Genomic DNA, 27,108 nt, shown 5'->3' on the forward strand with positions numbered 1-27,108 from the left:
GAGAAAGCCACTGCTCTCCTTGTGCCAAGCCCTGCAGGGGCCTGGGTGGGCCTGGGCTGTGCCTCAGGGAAGGCTTCCCTCTGGGAATAGCAAGGGTTTAACAGTTGCTGTTCCAGAGCTCCAGCAGCTTTGGTGCTTGCTGTGGGGACAGGCCTGGGAGGGAATGGGGGGCACCTGGCCATCCCAGAGCACAGCCACATCTCCTCCTCCATCCTTGTCCAACGGGAGGGGCCATGGGCACAAACAAGGGTCATCACCTTCCCCTCAGCCTAATTTACAGTGCAGCCTCAGCGCTTCCCAGAGGCAACCCGGGGTTTCTCTCAGACATTTCTGAGATGATCCCCAGTGGCCTAGGGGAGGCCATGGGGATAACAGGAAGATGCTCCAAGGGCTGGAGCACCTGTGCCAAGGGCAAAGGAGGCAAGAGTTGGGGTTGTCCAGGTGGGAGAAGGTTCCAGGGTGATCTTAGAGCTCCTATCAATGCATGAAGGAAGGGCCTGCAAGAGAGCTGGACAGCGACTTAAGGCAGGGGCCTGCAAGGACAGGATGAGGGAAAATGGCTTCCCACTGAGACAGGGCAGGGATGGATGGGATATTTGCAGGGAATTCTGCCCTGTCAGGGTGCTGGGGACCTGGGGCCCTGGCATAGGATGCCCAGGGAAGCTGTGGCTGCCACTGGATCCCTGGGAGTGTTCAAGGCCAGGTTGGATGGGTCTCTGGGCAACTCCTGTTTTGGTGTCCTTAGAAATGATGAGACACATTCCAGCATGTTTGTTTGTGCTGCTGTCAAACTAGTGGCCTGAAAATATTCCCAAGGAGGGGAGGAAGAGCTCAGCTGGAATTGCTGCGCTCTGGGACAGGCTGGGAAGCACTTAGATGCGACTGGGCAGGCATGCAGTCTGAGTGTGCTCTTCCCTGTGCTCTTCCAGGGAGCTCGAGGTCTTTCTCACCAGGGACAATCCTCCCAAGCCCCTGAGGTGAGTAAACTGTGCTGAGCTGGCTGGGATTTTGAAACTGAATGGACACTGGTTCTTGTGGGATCAGAAGAGGCATCTCAGTGGTCCTTTGGAATAGGAAGAGAATGCCTGACTAACAGCTGGATGTGGGCTTTCAGGCACTGACAGACAACAGTGACAGCATGGCCCATTCCATCGTCTGCACTGACAATCCTGGCAGCATCCTCTCAACTCTGACATCCACGGATAAACAGGATCCCTTTGCATTGCTTTGGGAAGTCTCAGGGAATTGTGGGCGCTTGGAGGAACATATTGGTCAAATGGACGAGGAAACCCAAACGGTCACAAGCCGCTATCAGCAGATGGAGGATCTGATAGAAGAAATCAGAGGGTGAACATTTCCTCCTCCTCCTCCTCCTCCTCCTCCTCTTGCATTCCAGATGCAATCTGCTTCCAGGTGTGGGAGTTCAGAGGTTCCTGGGTGAAGAAATCACCTGCCCTACCATGTGTGGCTCTTGAGCATCGTCCTGTCAGGGTTTTTCATGCTCTACTGTGACTCCTAAGGCTGTGTGGGAGATGCACAGCCATGTTGGAATAGAAGACTCCTTCTTCTCACCATACCGCTTCCCTGAATTCTGTTCTTTGCGTGCCTCTGCCCAGCCACTGCTTCTCACTGAAGGAAGGCAAAATCCTGCCTTCCTTTCCCTTTGCCTCTGGAGGATTTCCTAGGGAGGGAAAGAGCAAGGTCTTCCTTAGCCCACTGCCCCCTGCTCCAGCCTGGAGTGCTGGAAATGGGATCGGTGACTCTTGAGGCCTCTTTGTTCTTCTGACTGAGCCTTGTCTCTGCAGTTGCTGTGAAAACATTGAGAAGTCCAGGGAAAAGCTGCAGCAATGCATGGGGATCCCAGAGCCAGGAGCCTTGTGGCTGTGTCAAAGGAACACCGAGCAGCAGAAGGAAACGTCACCCCAGGTGGAAAAGGCCCAGCAGCAGGACAGGATGGAGGTTGGTTTTGGAAATGAGACTGGCTTTCCCTTGAATACTTGTCTTGGCCCTTCTTGTACAGTGGAGGCTGCACTGGAGGGAGAAGACCCCTCATTGCAGAGCGAGCTGGAAGTCAAGAGGCAGACACTGGAGGAATTGCAGCTTCAGAGGGATCTGCTGGAGCAAAGGAGGGATGATGTCACCATGGCTCTGGACACCTCATTGCTAGGCAGCACCTGTGGGAGTGGGAGTTGTGCCAGCCACATCAGCCCAGATGCTGTTTCTGGCAGAAGAAGACAGGGACACTGCTGTGGACAGCTGCCTCAAAATGGCACACGCATTTTTTAGCCAGGGATATGGGTGTTTGTCAGCAATGTGTTGCATGCTTCTGCAAAATTTGTTGCTTTGGGCAGCCACAGAGCCTCTAAAACAGGGAATGGAGCTGGGGAAGGGTCTGGAGCACAGGTTTGACAAGGAGCAGCTGAGGGAGCTGGCGGGGCTCAGCCTGGAGAAAAGGAGGCTCAGGGGGCACCTTCTTGCTCTCTACAGCTTCCTGTGACAGGAAGGTGCAGCAGCTGAGGGTTGGGCTCTGCTCCCAGGGAGCAAGGGACAGGACACGAGGAAACTGCTCCAAGCTGTGCCAGGAGAGGTTTGGATTGGGCGTTACAGGATAGCTGCAAGAGAAGGGTTTGTTTCTGATGGTCCCTCTCAGACAGTCTCCGTTCTGGGGTATGTGGTAGGTTTGGCAAATACACAGCAGAGATTTTGCTTTTGGAGAAAAGAGCTCAAAAACACGGTTTGGTCATCTGGCTTGAATAGCAGCAAGGGCCATTAGACACCTTCTTTGTGTAAGACAAGTCAGTGGTATTGTTGGTGTGAATTGCTGCACCAAGACATCTGCATTGGCCACATCAGCCAGACTTCCATCAGTCACTAAATGTCTGCTCACCACAAGAGCCATTTCCCTGCCAAGCATCCCCTCGTTGCAGAGAGCTGCTCTGAACATGTGGAGAGGTGACACTTTGATGGGGGTTTTGTTCTAGAAGAGGAAGTCCTGTGTATTTTCCCTTCCTTCAGGGAGCAAAATTGCTTTCCCCAACCTTCCTGAAAATATCCAGGGCTGAAAAAGATCCTGATAGAAATTTTGTTTGCCAAGTGTCATTTGAGGAAGATGCAGTGTTTTTGGGTGACAACATGGAGTTTGGAGTAGGGATGTTTGTTGGCAAGGAGCTGTCAAGTCCCAGGCAAGGCAGCAGGGCCTGACACAGCAGCTCCAAGGTAACAGTGGCAGAGGCTTTTGCAGCCCAGGGTATCAGAGCTGCATAGGGCAGTGCTGTGAACCTTGGAGGCCAGAGCACAGGTGCTCCTTGTCCTCTGGCTGCCTGCGAGGTGGCACTGGCTGGCTCTGCACAGGGCTCCTGAGGAAAGGCTCAAGCTGTACCTTGTCCTGTTTCCAGGTTTCCCAGGAGCAAGAGTCATCGAGCAGGGCTCTGGAGCAGCTGTGCCGGCAATCCTCTGGCCAAGGGCAACCACTGGCCCAGGTGCACAGAGAGAAGGAGCTGCTGGGCCAGGAGAAGGCTGCCCTTAAGGGAGGAATGGATAACATGGAACGGCACTGACAAGAGCTTTGCAAGCAGCTGGCAGACACCAGGTAAAGGCAGGGAGCAGAGCCTTTCAGATGTTTTTACATTCCATGGAAAGAAAATGGAAATGTCTCCAAAAAAAGAGAAATATGCCACAATGTGAAGGTTATTTTTCTGACATCTAAAGCCAATAAAGCTCATGAGCCTTGGGCTCCTGTTTGTGCTGCCAAGCACATTCCTGTGGGAAGTCAAAAGCAAGCCACCCAGCCCTGAATTGAGTAGTAGTTAAAGCATGCAGAGGTTGAGTGAAACCTCAAGTTTCTCTTGCGTTTGGTTCCTTTTTGTGAGCATCCCTGGTTCACTGAACATCCCTCGTTTGTTACCAAGTAGCTTGACATGATCTTGATCTTCAGAACTGAAGCCCCATCTTGAGCATTCCAGGCTCTTACCTGGGGACATTGGGAGTGTTTTGTTCTAGAAGGGGAAGTCCTGTATGTTTTCCCTTGTTGCTTGCTGCCATTGTGGGTGAAGCCAGAGGCTCCTGCTGAAAGTCTTGAGGCTTTCTGCTTCCAAGCCCGCTCTTGAGAAGTGTGGGCCAGGTGCTAGAGGTGGTTATAGAGCAGCAGGGAAAGCCCTTTGGAATCCTCAACGACCTCTGGGGATTCTTGCTAATTGTTGATGGGCATCCACCTGCCAAACCCACCGAGGTCTCTTTGCACGGTCCCTCTCACTCTGTAAAGAAGGACAAGCCAATTGGGCTACTGCCTGTTTAGCCAACAATATTAAAATAAAGGTGGCAAGCCTACTCCTTGACCTTGCAAGAGTTTAAACAGCAGTCTCTGCATTCAGGTAGTTTTTGTTCAGACAAAAGGGTGTTGGTATTTTGTACAAGTGCTGCCATGACCATGAGATTTTACTGCATCATGCCAAGTAGTTCTGAAGTCTCTTAAATACATGGTGTCTGGAAGATGATGTAACTTTATGTCCATTTTCAAGAGCATTAAAAAGTCAGGAGTCAGCCAGAGCAAGAGTCTGTCCTGTCCCCCTGCAGAGCAGCTTGCAAGTGCTGATGACAGAAGGGCTGTGAGCAGAGGCTGAGACTTTGCTCGTCAGCCCATCCTGTCCGGGCACAGCTCCCCAGTGTCATAGGTCAGGAACAGCAAGTGAAGCTTTGGCTGTTGAGGTCAAGTTGGGCTGGGCTGTGTGTGCTGTGCCAGGCCATAAGGAAGGCCAGGGCACTCCCTCAGAGGGCCCTGCTTTGCTATGGAAATGGCACAAAAGTGCCTTCTCTGGACGAGTTTCCATGTGATCCATTTTCCCTACTGATGTGTGGGGATCTTGAGCCTCGTTGTCCTGGAATAACCAGCTGTGGGTGTCAGGAGCAAGCAGCTCATGTCTCTCTGTATTTGCAATTTGTAGGTCAGCAAAAGGAGAGCCTGGAATCCAGCCTGTCTGCTGCTCAGCAGCAGATATCTCAGCTGGAGATGAGCAGGAACCATGTGGAGGCTCAAGTGCTCAGAGTCACACAGGCCAAGGCAGTGGTAGAAGGTGAGGACCTCGTGTGCTTTGTTTGTGGTGCCGCCCCTGCCGAGAAAAGCTAAGCACCCTGTAAAGCCACCTCTGTCCACAGGGCTTCTGAGGAGTGGTGGGGCTGGAGGTCCTGAACGGGCCTGAGGTCAGTAAAGTCAGCAAAGACTCTGACTCCTGCTGTTGGTGATGTTTGCAGGACAAGTGAAATTCCTGCAACAAGAGCTGGAAGCAGAGGGAGCTGTCAGGACATTGTTTCTGGAGTGCAGAAACCTCCCCTCCTCAGGCAAGTGAACGTGAAAGGCACCGTGCTGAGGTGCTGGAACAATGGCAAGAAGAGAAGGCAAAGAGAGAGCAGGAACACAAGAAGGTGCTGCTTGAGCTGAGGCAGAAAGTTGCCACCCTGCAGGTCTAACAAGATTAACAAATTAGATTTGAAAAAGCCAAGCGACAGGTAATGGTTCTGAAGGGAGAACTGGTGTGATTTTTTGCAAGGCTGGAGCTGTGGAGATAGCAGGCTATGGGGGCTGTGTGGAGCATGTCCTCCATGTCCTCTCCATTGAATTTGGGCAGGTGAAAGGTGATCGGGTCTGTCTTTGGGACCAGGAATGAGCCCTCTCACAGGAAGCCAGGCAGAAACATCAGCTTTAAGTTGAGATTTTTGTGCTGCTCTTGTGTTCTGTTTTTCTAAGACATACCTCAGAGTTTCTTCACTGTTCTCTTACCACTCCCCATTCTGGTGTGTGCTGGTAGGTGTTCAGTGCCAAAGTGAGATTGTAGGACTTTTGTGGGCACAGGGAGTGTGAAGCAGAAATGCTGACAAGGATGAGAAAAATCTATTTAACGACTCATCTGGAGTATTTCTGAAGAGGAACCCAGAGATGTCTTCTGGGCTGTGTTTTAAGTCACTTCCTGGGCAGCTGTGGTTCCCCGGGGCAGACAGTGGCCCAGGGGAGCAGCAGCCAAGTGCTCTGAGGGCGCGTGAGCCCATCCGTCTTTGCCCCTTGCCACACAGATGTTGCAGGCAAGTGTGAAACCCTCTGCTCTTTGCTTCTGTGCAGGTGCTGCAGGAAGAGCAGAATGAGAAGAGGGCTTTAACAGAGACACTGCTCCAAACTCGGGGACAACTCAGCCAAGCGTGCCAGCAGGTCCAGCAGCTCAGGCAGGAGGTGAAAGAGCAGCAAGAGAAGGGACAGGCAAGTCTGAGTAGGCAGGGAATGGAGTGCAGGGCAGGAACAAGGGCACAAAAGGCAGCTCCTGGGAGTGAGGGGGCAAGGGCTGCCTCAGGCTCTGGGAGCACAGAGCCTGGTAAACTCCAGAGCTCAGGCCCAGGAAGGAGGGCTTGCAGTACAAGCAGAGCTGGGTTGAGAAGCCACAAGAAGTGGCTGAAGGAATGGGATTTGGAGACAGCAAGTGCAAAAATCTGAGCCTGAGGGCAGGTCCCAGGAAGTCGCTCTGCATTTTGTTGCCAGACCATCAAGGCAAAGCTGCAAGCTGAGCTGCAGGAAGCTCACAATGAAATGCTGGTAGTGCAGAGGAGGCACAGGAAGAACTTCAGGGCATCAGAGAGAGGAGATGAATGTCCTCCTTGAGCAGAGGGATGCTCTACAAAAGCAGGTGAGTGAAACAGCAGTGGCACTGCAGTCAGACAGGGAGGACTCTGTGGCCTTCTTGCTTTTCCATGGCAGAGCAGCAGCTGATGGAGTGATCCCTGGGGCTGCCTCATGCTGTGGGGGCTCCATGGCAGCTGCTCTGAAGGACACTCAGTGCTCTGCTGAATCTCAGCTGCTGCCCCCTGGACAGCTGGGCCAGTCCTCTGGGCTGTTGGCCAGCAACCATCAGCATGGACTCCTGCTGGCCTCTTCTTGCTAGCCTTGGTTTGGGAGGTGCTTTTTCAGGTGGGCCACTTAGAGACTTAACCAAGTTGTCCATCTCTATTGGGAATCTGCCAGTCCCAGGACAGGGAGAAAGGGAAAGTTTTCCTTTCTCATTCCTAAGTGCCTCTACTGTGGCTGACAGTGGCAGGCTGTGGCTGTCGCCTCTGACTGCTTTGTTCTGTTTGACTGGAGGTGGAAGAGTTGACATCTCAGCTGGCAGCCTCCCGAGAGTTCCTGGAAAGCAGAGTCCAGAGAGCCCAGCAAGATGTGAGCGAGGCCCAGGCACAGTCAAGGCAGAAGCAATTGGAGGCTGAACACATCCAGAAGAGGCTGGAGGAGGCAGAACATCAGAAGAAGGAGCTCCAAGTGAAGCTGCAGAAACTGGAGAGGGAATGGAGTGAATGCAAAGAAGTGGCACTGGAAAATTTTGAATTGCAGGCTTCCGTGAATGTCCTAGAGAGGGAAAGAGACAGGTAAATGAAAGCCTGTGGGACTCTGCAATGTGGTGAATGCATTCCCTCTTTGCCATCTTTGCACCTACCTGGGGCTCTGGCAGCATTTCCTAAGTGGCAGATTCTGAACTCTCCATGAAGACACATCTCATTATCTGTATGTTGTGTTCATTCTCTAATATTTTAAGCCTTCACTTGGAGTTTTTCTGAAGACAAAGGCTTTTGGGGTAGCTCTTTCCCTCTAGGGAGTGTTGTGCTGTTAGGTTAGGTTAGGTTAGGTTAGGTTAGGTTAGGTTAGGTTAGGTTAGTGTGTTAACAGTGCTGGAGCTGCAGTGTAAGGAGCTGGATACATCCATCAGCTCCACCTTGGCTGCTGTAACTTGAAGCCTTTGGGATCTGATCAGCCTGGCATCTGATGGCTTTGCTGGGCAGAACCTTCTTAAGGCCCTGAGTGCTGATCAAGCCCAGATTGCCTTGGGAGGCACCCAAGAAACAAGAATGTTTCTTGAAAGAAATTGGCCAGGAGACAAGACTCCTGTTTGATGCCTTTAATTAGGATTCAGCTCTTGGGGTGGGGGGCCCGAGGGCTTGTTTGCACCATGGCCGTTCCCACACTGGCAGCTCCAAGGAGGAGGCACAATTCAGCTTTGCAGCACACACTGCAGAGCTGGGGCTTCCATCCTCATGAGAGTAGCCAGAAGGCCTGTTGTTCTGGCTCGTTGTCTAGGGGTGTCAGTCCTTTCCAGTCCTCTTAGGTCATGGTGATGCAGGAAGATGGTTTCTAAGCAGGCTTAGGTGATGCAGGGAGATGATCTTAGCTTGCTAGAATATGTTTCCTTGTCCTTTTATTCCTCTGTTAGCTCATTGTTTTGGTGTCTTGCATGCCTTAGTTTGCGTATTACTTGGTTGCACAGCTTCCTGGGAGTTTCTTTGTTCTAGTGTGGCACAGCAACCATGGGAGTTGTCTCCTTCTGTGGCATACCTTTCTAATGGGTTGCTTTTGTTAGTTTAATTTAGCCCCCATGGGAGCAGCTCTGTTACAGTAGTAGCAGGGAAGGAAGGGAAAGGTACAGGAATATCTCATAAGAACCTTTCAAACACTTCAGAACCTGGTACGTAATTAACATTACTAATAACCATCGGAGTAAACAAGGGGTACAAGGTTTACAAATGGGATAAGAACATTAACTGTATGTAACTAAACACAGTATTTTAACTGGGGTGGATTTCTTGAGAGATTTTATTCATGATATCTCTGGTGCATTGCTCCTGATAAAATGCCCCCTCCCCCCCCGCCCCGGTGCCTGGAGGGGCTCAAGCAGGGTCCCTGCCACCCTCCACACTCACAGGTGTTACTGACTGTGCAAAGAATGCAAGAAACCAGAGCAAGGTTAGGGGGGCTCCTCCAGCTGATCAAGTCAAGCCAGTCTTCAGTGCCACAGGATTCTTCTTCCAAGAAGAAGACAAAGGAAAGGCAGAGCACTCTTGCTTGCCTGGAGGTTTCTGCATCTTCCATCAGCTTGAGCTCCAAGCCTCTGTTGCCACTTCTGCCTTGGGCCTTTGTTCCTCCAGCTGAAAGTAGGATGGGTGCTGGTAAATCTCAGGGAACTTCCCAGACGACCCCTGGCTGTAGGGTGCTGCTCCTCCTACCTGGACATACAAGATGGGGGAAGGAAACGTCTCTTCCATGTTGACCAAACCTCTTCCCCTTGGAGCCTGGTTAGTCAGAAGAAAATTCTTCCTCTTCCCTAATGTCTTCATTGCAGGATTTTGTTAGGTTTGTATTCACTTTCCCAGCTCAAATAGAAGGTAGGCCATGAAGGCAGGAACTCCCTGTTCTTTCAGGAACAAAAGCAGAGTGGGCACATGCTGGGCTGTGACTGCAGGGGGAACAAACAGCCAAGTTGTTTAGACAAACCTCATCGGACAGAGCAGTTTTCTCTGAGGTGGTTCAAGTCCTAGGAGTTTATAAAATGTGATACCATTAGTAATGAGTTGCATGCTTCCCTTCTAGGCTGATTCTGTCTCTGGAGGAAAAGAGCATGGATCTCAGAATGCTGGAACAAAGGAACCTGGTGCTGAACAATCAGCTGTCTCAGTTTCATTCTGCTCTTCAGCAGGCCGAACAACTCTCTTCAAGCCGTGCAGGACAACTGAAGCAGCTCAACACCCAGGTAAGCTGTGCACTCCATCCTCTTCTCCAGGGACACACAACACCACCTTTGGCATGCTAGTCCCAACCTCTTTCCCCTCCCAGCAGCATCCACATGTTCTTCCCAGGCCTGCTGCTGCTGCTGCACCCTCAGGCCAAGGCTGGATCTGGTGTCTGCTGCCAAAGTTTTCCCCCATTCTTTCCTGGGTCCCAGCAGAAAATGTGGGAGCAGAAGCAGCAGCACACTCCTCTGGAGCTTCTCTGTCCCTCTGTTAGCAGTGCTGTCCCTGACAGGATTGGTGCCTGTGCCAGGCACTGAGCAATGTGGGGACACAGACGTGGCTATGGCAGGCTGGGCAGGGCACTTCCACCACAGCCAGTTCAGCCCGTGTTCAGAGCTGCAGCCTCAAGGGTGCCCCTTGCCTCCCTTTCCCTGCTTTCTCTACCTTTGTCTCCACTGGAATCCTTGGTTCCACTGGAATGCCCTGGAATCCTGCACAGGCATCCCAGCTGCTTTGTCTCTCTTGGATTGCTCACTCAGCACAAGGCCAAGAGCAAACACACTTTGCTATTCCTCCGAACCTTGCCCCTGCCATTCCTGTATTTTTCTCTGCTTGGAAGATTCGTTCACTTCTGTCAGCTTTGGAAGATTTTGTGGGCTTAAGACCAGGCAAACCCAGTCAGGCAGAGAAGACAGTGCTGTTGCCACTTTGCAGAGCCTCCCTCATCTCAAGGAGGACATTCATCTCCTCTCTGATGCCTTGGAGTTCTTCCTTGTGCCTTCTATGCACTGTAAGCATTTCATTGTGAGCTTCCTGCAGCTCAGCTTGAAACTTTGCCTTGATGGTCTGGCAACAAAATGCAGAGCGACTTCCTGGGACCTGCCCTCAGGCTCAGATTTTTGCACTTGCTGTCTCCAAATCCCATTCCTTCAGCCACTTCTTGTGGCTTCTCAACCCAGCTCTGCTTGTACTGCAAGCCCTCCTTCCTGGGCCTGAGCTCTGGAGTTTACCAGGCTCTGTGCTCCCAGAGCCTGAGGCAGCCCTTGCCCCCTCACTCCCAGGAGCTGCCTTTTGTGCCCTTGTCCCTGCCCTGCACTCCATTCCCTGCCTACTCAGACTTGCCTGTCCCTTCTCTTGCTGCTCTTTCACCTCCTGCCTGAGCTGCTGGACCTGCTGGCACGCTTGGCTGAGCTGTCCCCGAGTTTGGAGCAGTGTCTCTGTTAAAGCCCTCTTCTCATTCTGCTCTTCCTGCAGCACCTGCACAGAAGCAAAGAGCAGAGGGTTTCACACTTGCCTGCAACATCTGTGTGGCAAGAGGCAAAGACGGATGGGCTCACGCGCCCTCAGAGCACTTGGCTGCTGCTCCCCTGGGCCACTGTCTGCCCCGGGGAGCCACAGCTGCCCAGGAAGTGACTTAAAACACAGCCCAGAAGACATCTCTGGGTTCCTCTTCAGAAATACTCCAGATGAGTCGTTAAATAGATTTTTCTCATCCTTGTCAGCATTTCTGACACCCTCCCTGTGCCCACAAAAGTCCTATGTCGTGGTTTTAATCCAATTACTAAGAAAATTACTTATTTCTTGCTGTGAGATATGGATTAGAACAAGAGCAAAACAGGCATAAAACTTAAAAGGAAAAAAAAAACGTTTATTGACAAACTACAATAATAAGAACACCAGAATAAACTTCCAGAAAAACCTTTTCATCCCCTATCTACCCACTATTCCCTTGTTCACATGACAACAGAGACAAAACCTTTGGAACTTTGATGGTTAAAACAGTCCCATTTCTTGCTACTGTCTTATCACCAGTCTTTGTGGAGAAACAGAAGTTTCTTCCTGTTAATTTATGGAGTTTCTCACAAGAAAACTATTTTTGTTATAGTTTTCCATTGCCCTAATGTTAGCTGCCCAGAGCTGCTATTATTAGAGCTCACTCCTCCCATTTTCACATCACTCTGAAGTGTGTATGGGCCATGAGTCTAGGGATAGCATTTTTAAGGATAAGTTATTCAAAGGCAAAAAAGTCTTCTTCATCTGTTTCTGTGAGCTTCACTAGAAAACAGTTTTCTCATTGCCTCTCAAGGCTTCAAATCTCCCAGCACTTCACTATACCATAATTACTCTACTTTTTACTCCAATTTACACTTTGAACCCTATTATTCCTCCCTAGATACTGTATCATGAATTAAAGGAGTTCTTTTCAGGACTTCATTGTCCATCTCCATAGTTTTAACAGAAAGATATTTCAGCTTAATGAAAGCATCTTCTTAATTCTCTACCTCTTCTGAAGCTTCTTTCCTGTCACTGGTAGTTTATAAAGTGTCTTTTCATGTTGATCACTCTCTTTTTCTCTCTCTGGATAAAAAGATTAATCCGCAAGTCTCATCTGGGTAATGAAAGAGTTAAAATCTTGCCCAGGCTTTTGTAGATGGTTCGGTGATCTCTGCCGAACAGGAGCTGGAGCCGTCTGCGATGGGAAGTTCTTCATAGCTGCTCTGGAGAGTGTGGTCGCTGTCTCTGCTTGCTGCAGGTCCAGAGCCTCTCTCCTTCTTCACTCAGCAGTTTCTAGTGAATTTAGTTACAGCAAAACCTGCAGCCGAGCCAGAGATCGGCCTGGCCCGGCCCGGGCCCGAGGAAAACCTTCCCCAGGCCCCCCCATCTCCCGGGCAGGAGACGCGGCAGGCCCGGCCCCGGCCCCGCCCGGCCGCATGGCCTGGGCAGGGAACGGGAGGCCTGGAGCTCCGCCACCCTTCCAGCCAGGAAACAAAGAGAACTCAGAGAGCTCTGCTTTTACACTTTAAGGTAGGGTTCACAAGTTGATCCCACTTTTCAATGGCCTAAACTGCTGTCAGTTCTCAGCAATGACCGATAATTGGTCAGGAGAAAAGACTCCAGGCAGTTCCCAGCAACTCCAACTCCCTTAAAGGTAAAGTAACTCCATGACACCCAGCTTGAGGAAATGAATGCAGAAGGAGGTGCAGAGTTGTTCAGAGAAGGTTTGGTGAAGATAAAACTAAGATAAAAAAGAGATTTGCTGCTTCTTTCTACCAAACTTCCAGTGTTTGGTGTGTTTGCAAAGCCCCTGCTTTGGTCAAGTGGCACATGACCATTTTCTCTCTCTCAAGATGGGTGCACAGGGGAAAGAGGTGCCTGTGTGGAAAATCTTGACATTTCCTGCAAAACAGTGAATTGCCTGGGTGTAAAAATAAACATCATAAACATAAACATAATATTATAATAGTTAATAATAATAATAATAATAATAATAATAATAATAATAATAATAATAATAGTAATGGCAGGGTGGAGGCAAGGGCTCCCTGCTTCTGCAGCAATGGGAGCACAAGCTTCTTGAACTGTAGAACTGGTGAGGACTCTGAAAAGCCTCTCCAGACCCCTGCAGCCAAAACATCTTTGAGACAGCAAGACAATAAAATTCCCTTTGAAAAGATCAAAGGGCAAAACTCCACTTAAAAATACTCAAAGTATTTTAGGGCATTTTTCTTTTAAATCTTTTTTCTCGCTCAAAACCATTCACTGAACCTCACCCTGAGCTGTTTCACGCCCTAGAAACATGGTTTTAGGGCAAACTCCCTGCAAATGACAATGTTTCACCCAGCTCTTGTTTTATAGCCAACGAGCATCAAATTTACAGATGCAGGAGGCACAAAGGTGCCTTATCCTGGTGCCAGGAGCTTGGAGCAAGAGGCCTGGGCTGTGCAGTCCCTGCTGTGAGCAGCCCTGAAATGAGTGCAGGTTTCTATGACAGCCCCCAAATGGCAGATCTGGGCCTGTCATGCACAATCCCGTTTTCTGAACCTCCACCCCTGAATCTCATCACTCAGGTTTTGTTATCCACATCCCATCCTGACACTGAAGATCTCAAGGAGATAAGGGCTCAGATGCTGCTGGTATTGGACACCAGCACCAGCTGCTCCCCGTCCTCATTCACTCTACATTAAAGACCAGAAAGATCTCATGAAGTCAGAAGAAAGAAAAAACCATGGATATGTCATCTGGGATTCCTGCTGTTTGCTGGTAATTAAGTTTGTCACAATCTTGACAGAGCTGGGAACGATGGAGGGAATCAGAAAGAAAAGGCAGAGGGAGGGAAAATATAATAAGAGTCACTCTGGAGCTTTTTCCTTCTGATTCTCTTGCCAAAGAAAATGATTAAAGAAAATAACGTTATCTCCATGGTGGTTGCTCTCCAGTTCCACTAGAGACAGGAATTCAGCCTAACAATTTGTCAATTTTCTCTCAAGCTCAGGTGTTGCTATATTTTATATATTAGTAAAGGCCTGTATGCACAAACCAGCCTTTGAAATAAGTCGTGATATTAAGGGCTGAAATCCTTGAAACTTGCCTGCAGAAGAGAGAGTAAAGCAAAACAATATCCTTGTGTACAAGGATAAGAATGTAAACCTGTGTGTGTTAGCCAATAGTAACTTGCTCTGCCCGCAGACCCTGTAGAACCCTATAAAAGGTGTGTTAATAATAGAAATAAACGGCATTCACAATTACTTCTGTGAAGACTGGTGAACAGCTCGGGGGTCTTTCAACACTCAGGTAATGTCATTCCAATATTTACTGGGCTGCACACCGGTTCCTGGGGTTTCTGTCAATTCAAACCCAGGCTCTCCCTTTTTGTCTCTCCCTCTTTGTTGTTTTGTCCTAGTTTCAGCCTGTCTTTTACTTTGGGAGAGAAAACAAAGCTGAGCCCAGCTCGGCAGCAGTGTCCCAGTGTTGGGCTGAAGGGCACCTCAGAGGAAGGACTTGCCCATCCTCATCTTCCTGCAGGAAAAAGGCATCACTGGAGTTCATTTTCATCTCTTGCTGTGCTCACTGCAGCTCATTTGGGCTGGGAAAAGCTCTCAGATCATCAGACAGTGTGCAAGGATGCAGCAGAAGCAGGAGGTGTTGGCAGAGCTTCTTCTGGGTGCTGAGAGCTGCAGAGCCCAAACCAAGGGGCCACCACAGGCTTTGCCCTGCAGCATCCACAGAGCGCAAGAAGGGCTCTGCTGCTGGGGCTTCTCCAGTGGAGAGGAGTTTCTGGGCTGGAAAGACACATTTCCAGGGAAAACAGCAGCCTTGGTACCAGGAGTAGAGGATTCAGGGGTGAGGGGGGGTCATTGGGAAGCAGTTCTGGACTTGGCCTCATCCCTGCTCTGTCACAGCCCAGCTCTGGGGCTGCTGCTGGCACCTCCCTCTCCATGGGATCACTGGGAGGCCTGGAAAGGTTGGCTTCATGGTTGGATTGCATCTTAGAATCTCCTAGATCTTGGGATCTTTTCCAACCTAAAAATTTCTGTTATTTCTCCTTATGTTCCTTTGGTTTCCTGGAACAAATAATAATAATAATAATAATTTGCTCCTTATTTGAAAATACAAACCCTACCAAAATAACAGCAGGAAGTTGGAAGTATTCTCAAGGAAACAGGAGGAGAAATTGAGTCCATCTCACCTGTATCCTCAGAGCAAAACTTTAGAGGCATTTCCTGTGCATTCCCAACTTCATGGCCAGAGTTGGGGCAGGGTTTGAAAATGTGGACACCACAGGGCTGATGTGTGATGTGCACTTGGTGCTGCCCCACCTCCTCCCAAAGTGCTACATCTGCACAGGGCTCTCAGAGTGGACTTTGCAGAGGGCCATGAAAACAGATTTATTTTGGAATATTTTCACTTGCCATTACAATTTATCACCAGAAGCCAAGGCAAAGGAGTGGAGTTTATGAAAACATCAAGCAGGGAATGTGCCTGCAGGAAGCTGACAAATGGGACAGCCACACAGAGAGATGGTTTAGAATAATCCATTTTCATGCCAGCTCCAGTAAAGAGAACAGAGAAAGACTGAGCAGCATCCTTCCTTCTGACAACCTCCAGAGCATAACTGTGGCCCTCATCTGAAACCTTGCAGTGGCTCCTCAGAACATTTTTGAAAGACAAGGCAGTGTATTTTTCAATCTCTGTCTCAAGCAGGAAACTCAAAAGAGTTCCTTCTGCTGTGAAAAAATAAATGTTCCTCTATAAAAGAAGTAAATCCACATTTTTCAAACCCAGCCTCAACTCTGGCCATGAAGTTGGGAATACACAGAATAATGCCTTCTAAAGTTTTGCTCTGAGGCATTGGTGAGCTGGACTCAGTTTCTCCCTTTTTCCTTGGGAATGCTTTCACTTCCTTCCAGCACCTGCCAGGACGCAACAGGCTCCTCTGGGATGGGTCTTTGTAGGATAATGATGGGTTGCCATCATTAGGATGTCAGAGAAGTGGGGAGTGGCCTTTCCTCACTCAGCCTGGGTGTCCCTGCCCCAGTGAAGTGTCCCAACCTCCAATTTACCTGTGATGATGAAGAGAGCAGGAGGAAGAGAAGATCCCCTTGTAGTGATCCCACCTTTGGCTCTGTGCAGTGTCAGGTGCTCACAGGAGAGCGGATGGTTCAGGCCAACAGGAATTCCTCCACACTTGCACTGCACACACCAGAAATGGATTTTGTGTCCATCCAAACCATTGTCTTTGTTGCATCGTGGCAGCTGAGCTGTAAAGGGAGAACAAATGCCCAAAGTGCGGCCCTGCCCTGGGGAATCAGCTCCTAAATGCCCTGGATGCAGGTGTTTGGGGAAGGCTGGGGGGTCTGCAGTTTGGCCCTGTGGGACAGAGGGATGGAGTTCCCATGCCTGGGCAGTCCAGGGGAGGATGATCCAGAGCCTCATGGCTCTTGTCAAGTCTCTGTGTGAGGCAGATTTCCCCCAAGACCTCACTCCAGCCTTCCAGAAAGCAAATAGTTCTGTGTTCTGCTTCCCCAAACCTGTGTCTCCTCATCTGCTCCACCCTCTGAGTGCACTCACAGCCTGGCCAAAAAGAATTAAAAGTTTTTTGTGGCTGGCAATTCAAAAACTATGAAAGCTCACAGACAAATTCTGTGGGGTTGGTTGGAAAGACAGAGTGAGTTTTGGAGGGTCTTTGTTCTCTTTGCTCTTCACCTGCACAAGTCTTCACACTTTCCATTACAAGTCCCAGCCAGAGCTCCTGCTGGGGAAAGGAAAAGCTCCATAGCCATGAAGTGGAGCATTCCCTTCATTCCAGCAGCCCCTCATTGACCAGGAACTCCACAGGTCACCGTGAGGCAGTTCATTGCCAGATTTCACCAGGAGTAATTCATAACCAGGAAAAGGCATCCCTGGGACTCCCAGAACTCCTGAATAGTTCATTATCCAAGGCACAATGCCTTCTGAGCATCCTCCTAGCAGGGAGGCTCCCATGTGGATACACCAAAATCCTCTCCAGCATTCCCCAGCAAGGAATCCCTCAGCTGGCATCTGCTCATTGCTGCAATAGCTGAAATTTAATTTGATCTTAATAATTAAACCTCCAAATAACAGCTTTCACATGCCAGCTGAACGATTAAATTCCAGGAGTGGATGCAAGCCTTTTTGCAGTGAGTGGAGTTTACTCATGTGGAAATTTCCTGGTGTGCTACTGGACTTGTTATTGATGCAAATTTTGTGGCACTGAATAAAAATGTTTCTTTTCCCTTTCAGATGACGATAGAATCCGTGAGTTGTTTGGTTGGGTTGGTTTGGGTATTTTTAATCCGCTTGGCACAAAGAAACTCCTCGTTGTTTGAGCTGTGCCTCAGTGCTGATGCACAGGACCTTTTCCAGAGCTGGTTTTAGAACTGGAGTCACTTTGCAGCAGCCTCAGCTGGAATCTGTGGGGGTAAAAATCAACAGTGGTGCCTCCAGAACCCCTCTGAGAGTCTTCTGCAGGGCCTTGTCCTGAGCCTCACCCTCCAGGACACACCAGCCAAGAAATGCAGTGGGACCACCATGGCACCAGCGCTCCCTGATAGACTCAACCACAGGAAATTACACCAGAGGGTGTGAAATATCAGATTTTCTCTTGTCCCTTGCTCTACTCAGTGCCCGTGGCTGTACAACACAGCCGAACATCCATCCCTGAGCTTGGCTCAGGAATCCTGGCAGCTTTGGAAAAAACCACTTTGCCACCACACGTGTAAGGCCAGCAGAAAGGCTTCCCCCGAGCAGCTCCTCCTGGATTCCAACCACAGACCTCTTCTTAAACCTAAATAATTTAAAAGGCACAAGCAAGACCTCTCTAGCTGCTCACACACCCATATCTGAGTATCTTTACTCACCGAAAAAGTGCACTCATGAAATTGTAATGTACATGTTAATTAATGTACATATTTTCTCTGTAAATTTTGCACAGCTGTAAGTGGCCAAATAAATAATGAATGCCGTGGAATAATTTATGTGAGCTCTGTTTCTTACTGTACATGTTTTAATTACCGATATGGACGCATCTCGATGAATTATTGAAAGTCAAAGAATAAATAATATTAAAATTAAAAAGTACACGAGAAGCAAAGTTCAAATAGATATTTAATTCTACTAACACGTTGTGATGTAATCCTTGCCCCATAATTGGCAGCAGGAGAGGAAATGTTCGTCCTGGCCAGCTTGAGCTCCATTTCTTCTGGGGTTTTTTGTGCCTTTCAGTGTTGAAATTCATCAGCTGAAGCTACAGAGATGCTTTTCACCATTGGACCTTCAGAAGGAACTATGTTAGTTACATTAATTATGTCAATTCTTCCCTGTGAGGCTGCTGAGGCCCTGGCACAGGTTTCCTGTGGCTGCCCCTGGATGCCTGGAAATGTCCAAGGCCAGGCTGGATGGGGCTTGGAGCAGCCTGGGATAGGGGAAGGTGTCCAGGCTCCTTTGTGATGCCCCAACACCAACTCAGGCAATATCAGCAGCTTGTCACACTCAGATCCTCCAGCAGAGAATCCCACAGCACTCAGGGGTTAATTGGGGAAGCTCCAAAATTCCCACGTGGAGCTACAAATTGTCATCCAACTTTTACACAGTCAGCCAAAGGCCAGGGCTGTTCTGGGCCTCCAAATGCAGCTGTTGCACACTGTGAGCTGGTTTTGCAGCTGGGACCAGAGGTGAGGAACAGCTGGGGGAAGTGGCCAGTAATTAACGCTGCTGGTCATTAGCATGCTTGATTACTTACTGCTTATGCACTGCAGAGTAATTGTGTGCAATTTGCTGTCAACTGTGGGTTCCTCAAAGGTGCTGCCTTTGCAAGAACTGCCCTGGATGCTTTGCCCAGGGAGATGTTGGCAAAACTTGGGCAGAAGCTGTGCCTAAGGGGCTCCCTCAGGAGGTGTTGGACACACACTGATGTTTCCTGAGTGGATGGGCGCAGCCACTGCCCTCAGCCCAGCAGGAATCCTCCAGCCAGAACTGCTGCTGGCCTGTCCATCCTCCCCTCACTCAGTGCACCAGGATGGGTGTCACTGCTGGACACAAAATGAGTCACAGGGACACAGCTCGAGGTGTGGTGCAACAGAGTCCTTTATTCTCTCAGTATTTATAAGTTTTTGACCACCACCAGAGAATGGATAGTCAGGTCACCACCTTCCCAACCACACTGGCTGTGAGAGGTGTCCATCAAAAAGGCAAATGCTGGCTTGGAGATGCCAAGTCCAGATCCCTGCACTTGTGGGTGCATCCATGGGGATCAGGAGCTGCTTGCCCAGAAGGAGCTGGCCACCAAGCCCAGTCTCTTCTGAGGGACAAAATTCCCTCTCCCTGCTCACGGAGCCATCCCAGCCCAGCACAGGATGGGAGGCACAAACACCAGGGCAATGAGACCGACTGGAAGTGACATTCTTAAATGGTGTCACTTCCAATTAGTCTTTGTGCCTGCAGAACGAGAAGAACTATTTTTAAGTTATGTTGGAGATTTGTTTTCGAGCTTTTCCAAGGTATAGCAAGCATTTTTCTCTCCAAGATGTCACAGCTTGCGCTTTTGAGCCTTTTTATGACTTGTCTTTGCTTCTTTTCCTTTTTTCTCTCTCCTGTCATATCCCAAACATTCACCAATTTTCCCCACAAAGACAGTATCCACTTGTGCTTTTTTATAAAGGGGTTTTCTATGGAACTTCTCAGTGAACAATTAATTCTTTGGCCAGCTCTGCAAATGGAAAATACTTGATTGAAGAGCAGCAATATGTGGACAACTCAAGAAACACACAAAATATCTTTAAGACAAATTAATTTTCAAACAAAGATGCAAAAATAAATTGCAATTTGCAAATACACTGAAGGTAAAATTCCCCCCCAGAATGGGTTGGGTTGGAAGGGACCTTAGAGATCATCTCATTCCTCCCCCAGCCATGGGCAGGGACACCTCCCACTATCCCAGGCTGCTCCAAACCCTGTCCAGCCTGGCCTTGGCCACTTCCAGGGATCCAGGGGCAGCCCCAGCTGCTCTGGGCACCCTGTGCCAGGGCCTGCCCACCCTCACAGGGGAGAATTTCTTGTGTATTTCTGACTTAAATTTCCCCTCTTTCAGTTTGATCCCATTCCCCCTTGTCCTGTCACTGCAGCTCCTGAGGAAGAGTCACTCTCCCACTTCCCTGCAGCCCCTTCACACCCTGGGAAGGAGCTCTGAGGTCTCCTCACAACCTTCTCTTCTCCAGGTTCAGCTTTCCCAGCCTGTCCCCACAGGGAAGGAGCTCCAGTTCCCTTGCCAGCATCTCCTCCTGGTTCCTCGTGGGACACAACTGATGGAACTGCTCAGGCTGAGCTCGTGGGCAAGATCCCAGCAGCCCCAAACCAGGACAACCCCAGACACTGCAATTTAGACCCAAAATGCTCGGGATGGTGAGGCTGAACATGAGGCAGCACAGCCCACATCTCAGTCAATATCCAGCATTTTATTCTGGCCTAGATCCTCCACTGCTGACATCCCCTTTCTCACGTGTCCACCTGCAGGACTGAACAAATCCTCTCTCCTGGCTGAGATTTCCTTGGCTTCCCCAGAGGGGAAGGAGATGGAAAACCAAAACCCTGGAGAAGAGGGAGGTGGGAAACCATCCCTTTTTCACCACCTGGGAGCAACACAAAATTCTGCTGTTCCAAACAACACCTGGGGCTGTTTGCTGCAAAGGACGAGCACAACTCAGGGGCTGCTTAGCTCCAGACCAAAAATAAAGTCAAAAAAGCAAAGTCAAAATCCTTTCCAGGCTGTCCCCTGCCCCCTGGCCAGCCAGGTGACTGTCACTCAATACTGAATTCGTGCATCTCACAGGAACTTTGCCTCAAATGATAAATCAAGCAGGTTTTTTTAAAGCCCCACCTTATCACAGTCTCTCCTCCGGCACTTCCATGGGAAGGAATAATTATTTTGTGCTCACTGCATGTATAATGAATTTTCAGGCATACTTGTTTGATCTATAGCCTTGAAAATAAAAAATCCCATTAGTCTAACAAGCTCACCAATTATTTCCTGGGATCACTGAGCCTATTCCAGCAGAGAAAGTTGCATAAAATTGAAAGTGAACAGGGAACAGTGCAATATGTTGTTTTACAGGGTAAAACATTCTAAAGCAGTGTTTCACATCGTGTTTGGGGGCAGAGGAAAGAGAACTGGAAAGAGCAGCGAGCTTGGGTCTGCCTTAGCTGGGTGGAAATACCTGGGCAGGGAAGAAACATTTAAATTTGCCTGAATTTAGATATTAACTACTCTTGTAGTTAACTGCTCTGTCCAAGCCAGCTTTTGCAGGTTCCATGTTTTAAAAAAAGGCTTTTCCAGGACACCCATTCTCACTCATTTCAGATATTGAAACCCAGGCTGGTGAATGGCACTCCAGAAAAATCAGTGTCTCTCTCTCAGCTCCAAAGAAAGCCTGAATAACTTGCTCAGACACTGGAGGTACACAAAGTTGGATGATGCAGATTTCCTCTCCCCACCCAACCTCCCTCAGTCCCCATGAGCTCCTGGGGGCTGTGGGGACACCACTGAGCTCTCTCCAACCTCCAAATTAGTCCTGCTGCCCTCTGGGGTCACCACCTCTCTCCACTGCCGTGGCCAAAATAAAAAATAATTCAAATTGCTCCCAGGAGCTGCCTCAGCTTCAGCTGGAAGCTGAACCCAGCACACAAAGGGATTCATTCACTGAAGGCAGCAAGGGGCCAAATCCAAGGCAAAGATTCCCAAGTAAGTCTGCAGCTTGGAATAAGCTGGGGGTTGGCATGGACAGGACACAGCTTCAGTTTGAGCATCTGTGTCAAAGCAGCAGTAAAACCCCCAAAGTTGGTTATTGCTGGGGGTTTCCATCAGGATTACACCCAAATCTTGCTCCACATTTGGCAGCTCACAGATCAACACACTGAGGAAGCACCAGGAAAGAGGCTGGACGTGGCAGGGGTGGCTGCAGGGTTTCATCAGCCCTTTCCCTGCCACTCTGAGTGTTGGAAGGAGAACATATCTGAATTCAAAGCACAATTTAAATCTTGTTTGCTCTTTAGGGATGTTGAGAGATGTTTTTGCTGTGGTTCTGGAGGGGCGGCAGCAGCAAAGGCAGGCAGTGATTAGAGAAATGCCTAAAATTAACAATGTTATACACACTGGCATTCCTGACTTCCAGCACTCCACACTGCACCCAGAAAGGTGGAAGTGGCTGCTCAAACACCCATGAAAATTACAAATTAGACAGAGCATGAAAACAGAACCATTTTGTGCTGGGGGATGGGGTCAGCAGCAAAAATGGACCTTCATGGACAGAGAGGATGATTTGACTTAATCTAACAGGATAATTGCAGGCCTGAAGAGTTTGGGGACTGAGAATGAAGAGTTTTGAGGGTTCCATGGCACCAAACCAAGCCCAGGGTTGTCCCCAAGATGCCAGCCCAGCCCTGGGAGAAGCCAGGGCCAGAGGCTGCAGGATCTTGTCTGGGTTCACCCAAACTGCTCCCTTCTCTTCCAGCACCAGCACATCCCCTTTTCCTGGGCCTTGGAGTATCCATCTGTGTTCCTGCCCCTCACCCTGTGCCTCCCTGCAGGTCACAGCTGCTCTTCTGCTCCTTGCAGCCTCCTCCTCCTCCTCCTCCTCCTCCTCCTCACAGCACTGACACGGAGAGGTGTCCCCAGGTGGAACAGGACGTGCTGAAGTGCTCTGGCTGAACAGATCCCACCAGGAATCAGGGGCTGCAGAGCAACACCAGCACAAATGGGCTCTCTGGGGGCTGGTGCCATCCCTGCCCAGGTAAATGACCATGTGCAGAGTCAGACAAGTGTATTTCTATTACAAAAGGCTAAAAAATCTACCACCACCAAAAATCCCACACATTTTCTCCCTGTTCCTGTCTCTGGAAAAAGATCCACAGCTAAAAACAGAACAAGGGAGTCTTCAAAACAACCAGGAATGATGAGAGAAAGGGTACAAGTGGAGTAACTGAGGCATGAAAATGGAGTTTTAGCTTGTCACATTCAGTACTGCCTAGAGGGCCCTGGAAATACTGAACCCCCTGTCACCTATGTAAACTTTAGAGATCCATCCCAGCAGGGCCATGAGCCACTTCTGGCTAAGCTGAGGTCTGTCAAGCGCTCCTCAGGCACACAGGAGGACACCAGTGAAGGGTTTGGGCACCTCTGGTCACATCTGCTGAGGTGCAGGGTGCCCCACTCTTCCCAGCTGATTCCCAGCACCAGCAGCACATCACAACCTCCCAGCTCCGAGCCACAGGTGAGCAGGGCTGGAGTCTGCCTGCTCCAAGGAAAGGTTTTTCCCAGCTGCAGGAGACCCCAAGCCCAGCCTGTGTTTGCCAGCCCTCCTGGCCGTGAGTGAAGTGCTTTCCCTGGGGGAGCAGCACAGTTTGATTCTCCCTCCAGCTGCCTTGGCTGTCTCTTACTGACCCCTTCAGCCGCAGGGCTCTTCCTGGAGCACGTCCTGTGCATCAGGATTGTCTCCCCACACCTCCTGGCCAGCACTCCTCAAAGCCTGGCCACCCAGCAGCTCTCCTGTCCTCCAGGACACAGCCTGCTGGGAACTGAGGGAGCTTCACCTGCTCACGTGGGATGGTCCAAATGGGATTTGTCCTGGACCCAAATCAGCCCAGGACTTTGCCCACGTGGAAATTTCACTCCTTTGCAAAACAGAAGCACACTCTGACACTGAAGAGAAAATTTTGGCAGCCAACCCTGCTTCTGCCAGGGATTAGCACTGGAGACCCTCGCACTGGGGATGGACACCTCCTTCATCCAGGAGCTTCAGATCAGGCCTCACCAGGGTCCAGAAGGTCACACAAGGACAAAACACTGAAGTGGAAGCAGAATTCCTGGGCACAGCCCTTCCCTGGGGACCCTGGGGGTGCTGGCTCAATAAAGCAGAAGGATTTTGGAAAAGTCTGCTACTGGCCCTGAAACTGGGCTGGCTGCTAAGGCTGGGAGCAGAGCAGGGTCACCAAGAAAAGGGGACCGGAATGTTCTGAGGCAGGAAACTGCTCAGTGAAGCTGGGACAGGGAGGTGGGACACAGCCTGACACAGCCTGACACAGCCACGCAGCTCCTCTGCCCCAGGCAAGGGCTACACAGGGAATTTGGGAATTGCACACCGTGTGATCCCGCTGTGATGCTCCCAGGAGCCTCAGCCTGGGCTCCAAAGGAAAACTGCTGCTCCTGAGGAGCTCTTCAAGGACAGTCAGCAGTGGATGAAGGAGGCTCAGAGAACAGAGGGCAGCTGAGAGGCAGGGCCAGGGCTGGGGCTCATGGTGTGTCCTCAGAAAAAAAGGGAGACAAGATTTTCTCTCAGAGCTCAGGACCACTGGGAGCCTCTAAGGCATCACTTTTTAGGGACATCACAGAGAAGGAAAGGAACAGAGCTCTGGAAATTGGTCCACTTGGTCTTCACTTAAAAAAACAACACTGACAATAACTGGGGCTGAAGAGGAAAAATTATCACAGAAATGTTTGGGGTGGAAGGGACCTTAAAGTTCGTATTGTTCCTCCCCCAGCCATGGCAGGGACACCTTCCACTGTCCCAGGCTGCTCCAAGCCCCGTCCAGCCTGGCCTTGGACACTTCCAGGGATCCAGGGGCAGCCCCAGCTGCTCTGGGCACCCTGTGCCAGGGCCTGCCCACCCTGCCAAGGAACAATTCCTGCCCAATACCCCATCCAACCCACTCTCTGGCACTGGGAGCCATTCCCTGTGTCCTGTCCCTCCATCCCTTGTCCCCAGTCCCTCACCAGCTCTCCTGGAGCCCCTTTAAGCACTGGAAGGGGCTCTGAGCTCTCCCTGGATCCTTCTCTTCATTTCTCCTGGCCCAAGCAGTTGCTCTGCCCACAGAAACTCCCAGAGCTCCTGCCTGGTCTCCAAGAAACACAGCTTTTCACCTTTCTTTCCCCTTTCAAAGCCTGTTTATCATTTGCTGTCTATTAGGCTGTCTTCCATCATCCAGCTTTATTCCTGCCTGTGAGTCCAGCTGGAAATCTCCACATTTACTCTTGCCCACCCAAGACCAGAACCCCAAAACCAGAGAGCCCAGCCCAGCCCTCCCGAGCTCTGCAGCAGACTTGGTTTAAATGCCAAGGTGAGGCTGTTGAATTCTGTCCCAGTTTCAGATATATTATCCCAAACCCAAAAGGTTTCTTGAATAAAACATGAAAATCCAGAATGCCATCTGTGCAATATCATTGGGCTAATTAAGTTGATATTAAATACAATTTGTTTTACCCAACTCCTACATTTTTCATTTTAAGCGAGTTACAGAATATTCTGGGTGAAATAAGTGTTAGAGAAACTGGTACTGGAAGCTCCAGCAGCTGAGCTGGAAACACCTGGGCTGCACATGAAGGGGGAGTCTCAGCAGAATCTTCCTGGAGCTCTTGTTAGCAAAAGAAAAATGACAAAGCATTCCTGGTAAAAGTGACCCTGCCCCCGTGGGGCTCTGTTTGGGAAGAGCCCTTTGGAGCCAAAAGAAAATTATGTTTTTCCAGGAGCAGCCCTGGGGTCTGACTGAGGGAAAGCTGCCTCAGCATCCCCACCAGCCTGTCCAGCCTCTGCCACTTTCCTGGGGGAAAAAATAAATAAATCTTGTAATCCAGAGGCAGAGCAAGCAGCCCTGGGCAGGTGACCCCAGCAGCTCTGCCCTGTGCCTTGCAAACCTCAATGAGAAACATCTCCATGGGCTGCCCAGCCACCCCCCAGCCCCATGGGGAGAGGTGCCAGCCCCCAAATCCACGCTGTCCCCAGATCCACGCTGCCCCCAGATCCACGCTGTCCCCAGATCCATGCTGTCCCCAGATCCACACTGTCCCCAGATCCATGCTGTCCCCAGATCCACACTGTCCCCAGATCCATGCTGTCCCCAGATCCATGCTGCCCTGGGGAATTCCGTGCCAGGAGGGCACCAAGGGATGGCTGGGAGCTGCTGAGAGGGGACAGGACTGGTGGAATAACAATCTGTTGGTTTAAGGACCTGCACACATACCCAGAGCTGTGCAAAGGCAAGTCCTACAGCCTGGGCCAGCAGCAGGAGGTCTGAGTGCCCCCAGGTCACCTTTCCAGGGCCAGCCAGCCCATCCAGACACCAGCTGCCCTTTCAGGAGAGGGAATATATCAATCATGCCCTTTGCTCTGACACAGGGGATGTGACATTCCTGCAAAGCACTCGCAGGTGAAGAGACTCTGGAAGCAACAGGCTGGAAAATCCTGCTTCTGCCAGAGACACCAACCCCTGCCCCTCTCACAGCTCTCTGGGGGAGAGAGATCTGCACCTCTCCATCAGCAGGGACACATGGAACACCTGCCCTAGCAGTCTCCATCCTCCCACTTCCCAGCCTGCATCCACAGGACTCATTGAAACACGTGCAGGAGATGCAGCAGTGCAACTGCCTGCTGCTTAACTTGAGGTGAGCAGTGGGATTTGCATCAAATGTATCCCAGTAAACCCCTGCCACAGGCTAAGGCTGCAGGCAGCCCTGAGCAGATGGTGATTTTCCCAGTGCCACCTCTGTATCCCAAGGGCCACACAATGGGTGTATCACATATCCCAAGGGTATCACAATGGATGTGCTCAGTGCAGGGAATGCCTGCAGGATGCAGCTCTCCTGCTAAAATCCAGGACAGCTCTAGGAAATACTGGACAAGCCAGAGTGCTGTGCTCTCACAACTTCATGGGAGGATGGAATTTTCCATGGTTTTGGACAAACACTGAAAATGATGAGAACTCGATATTCCCCACCTAAAAAAAACCCAACCAAACAAAAACCCCTCACCCAAAAACAACAACGACAACAATAATAACAATTCAGCTCTGCAGAACAAGTTGATTTGTTACAGCAATGGCAATTACTGTACACATTCCTGTGCACAGGCAGGTTCTGAGCAGGGTGAGTTTAACCTGCAGTGCTGCAGGACCTGCAGGAAAAGCCTCCCTGGTTATGCAGGGCTGGGACACACCTCCTCACCTTTTCTTTGTGGATCTAACAGGATTCAGGCTCCCAGCTGCCATCCCAGCCCCAGCTCTGTGTGCTGAGCCCATCCCAAGGATCCAGCCGGGATGTGATGGAGCCCAGCAGAGCCAGGAGGCAGCAGCACCTCTGGAGGCAGCACCAGCTGTGCTGCCCTGCACGTGTCCCCAGGCTGTGCCCGGCTCCAGGGCACACAGCAGAGCTCCTGGAGCCACCACAGCTCCGTGGCACTGGTGTCTGCCCGGCTCTGCCGCGTGGGATCGCTGACAGGGACAGCAGGAAGGGTCCCT

General features: G+C 50.3%; 3 protein-coding genes across 3 annotated transcripts in view; 2 read left to right on the top strand and 1 right to left on the bottom strand.

The window, feature by feature from the left end:
• The window catches only part of LOC147650263 (uncharacterized), a 241,358-nt gene that overhangs the window by 98,084 nt on the left and 116,166 nt on the right, over positions 1 to 27,108 (top strand). The window contains exons 2-3 of the mRNA XM_086853494.1: positions 6,110 to 6,244; positions 6,521 to 6,665. Coding sequence (XP_086709620.1) covers positions 6,624 to 6,665 — 42 coding nt within the window. The 5' untranslated portion in view covers positions 6,110 to 6,244; positions 6,521 to 6,623. The remainder of the gene's footprint in view (positions 1 to 6,109; positions 6,245 to 6,520; positions 6,666 to 27,108) is intronic.
• LOC147650267 (maestro heat-like repeat-containing protein family member 7) overlaps positions 1 to 27,108 on the top strand; it is a 285,583-nt gene that overhangs the window by 66,170 nt on the left and 192,305 nt on the right. The gene's annotated exons all lie outside the window — the stretch shown is intronic.
• LOC147650270 (maestro heat-like repeat-containing protein family member 7) overlaps positions 1 to 27,108 on the bottom strand; it is a 226,296-nt gene that overhangs the window by 22,910 nt on the left and 176,278 nt on the right. The gene's annotated exons all lie outside the window — the stretch shown is intronic.

The sequence above is a fragment of the Cyanistes caeruleus genome, chromosome 16, assembly GCF_971803275.1.
Source record: "Cyanistes caeruleus chromosome 16, bCyaCae1.hap1.1, whole genome shotgun sequence".
NCBI lineage: Eukaryota > Metazoa > Chordata > Aves > Passeriformes > Paridae > Cyanistes > Cyanistes caeruleus.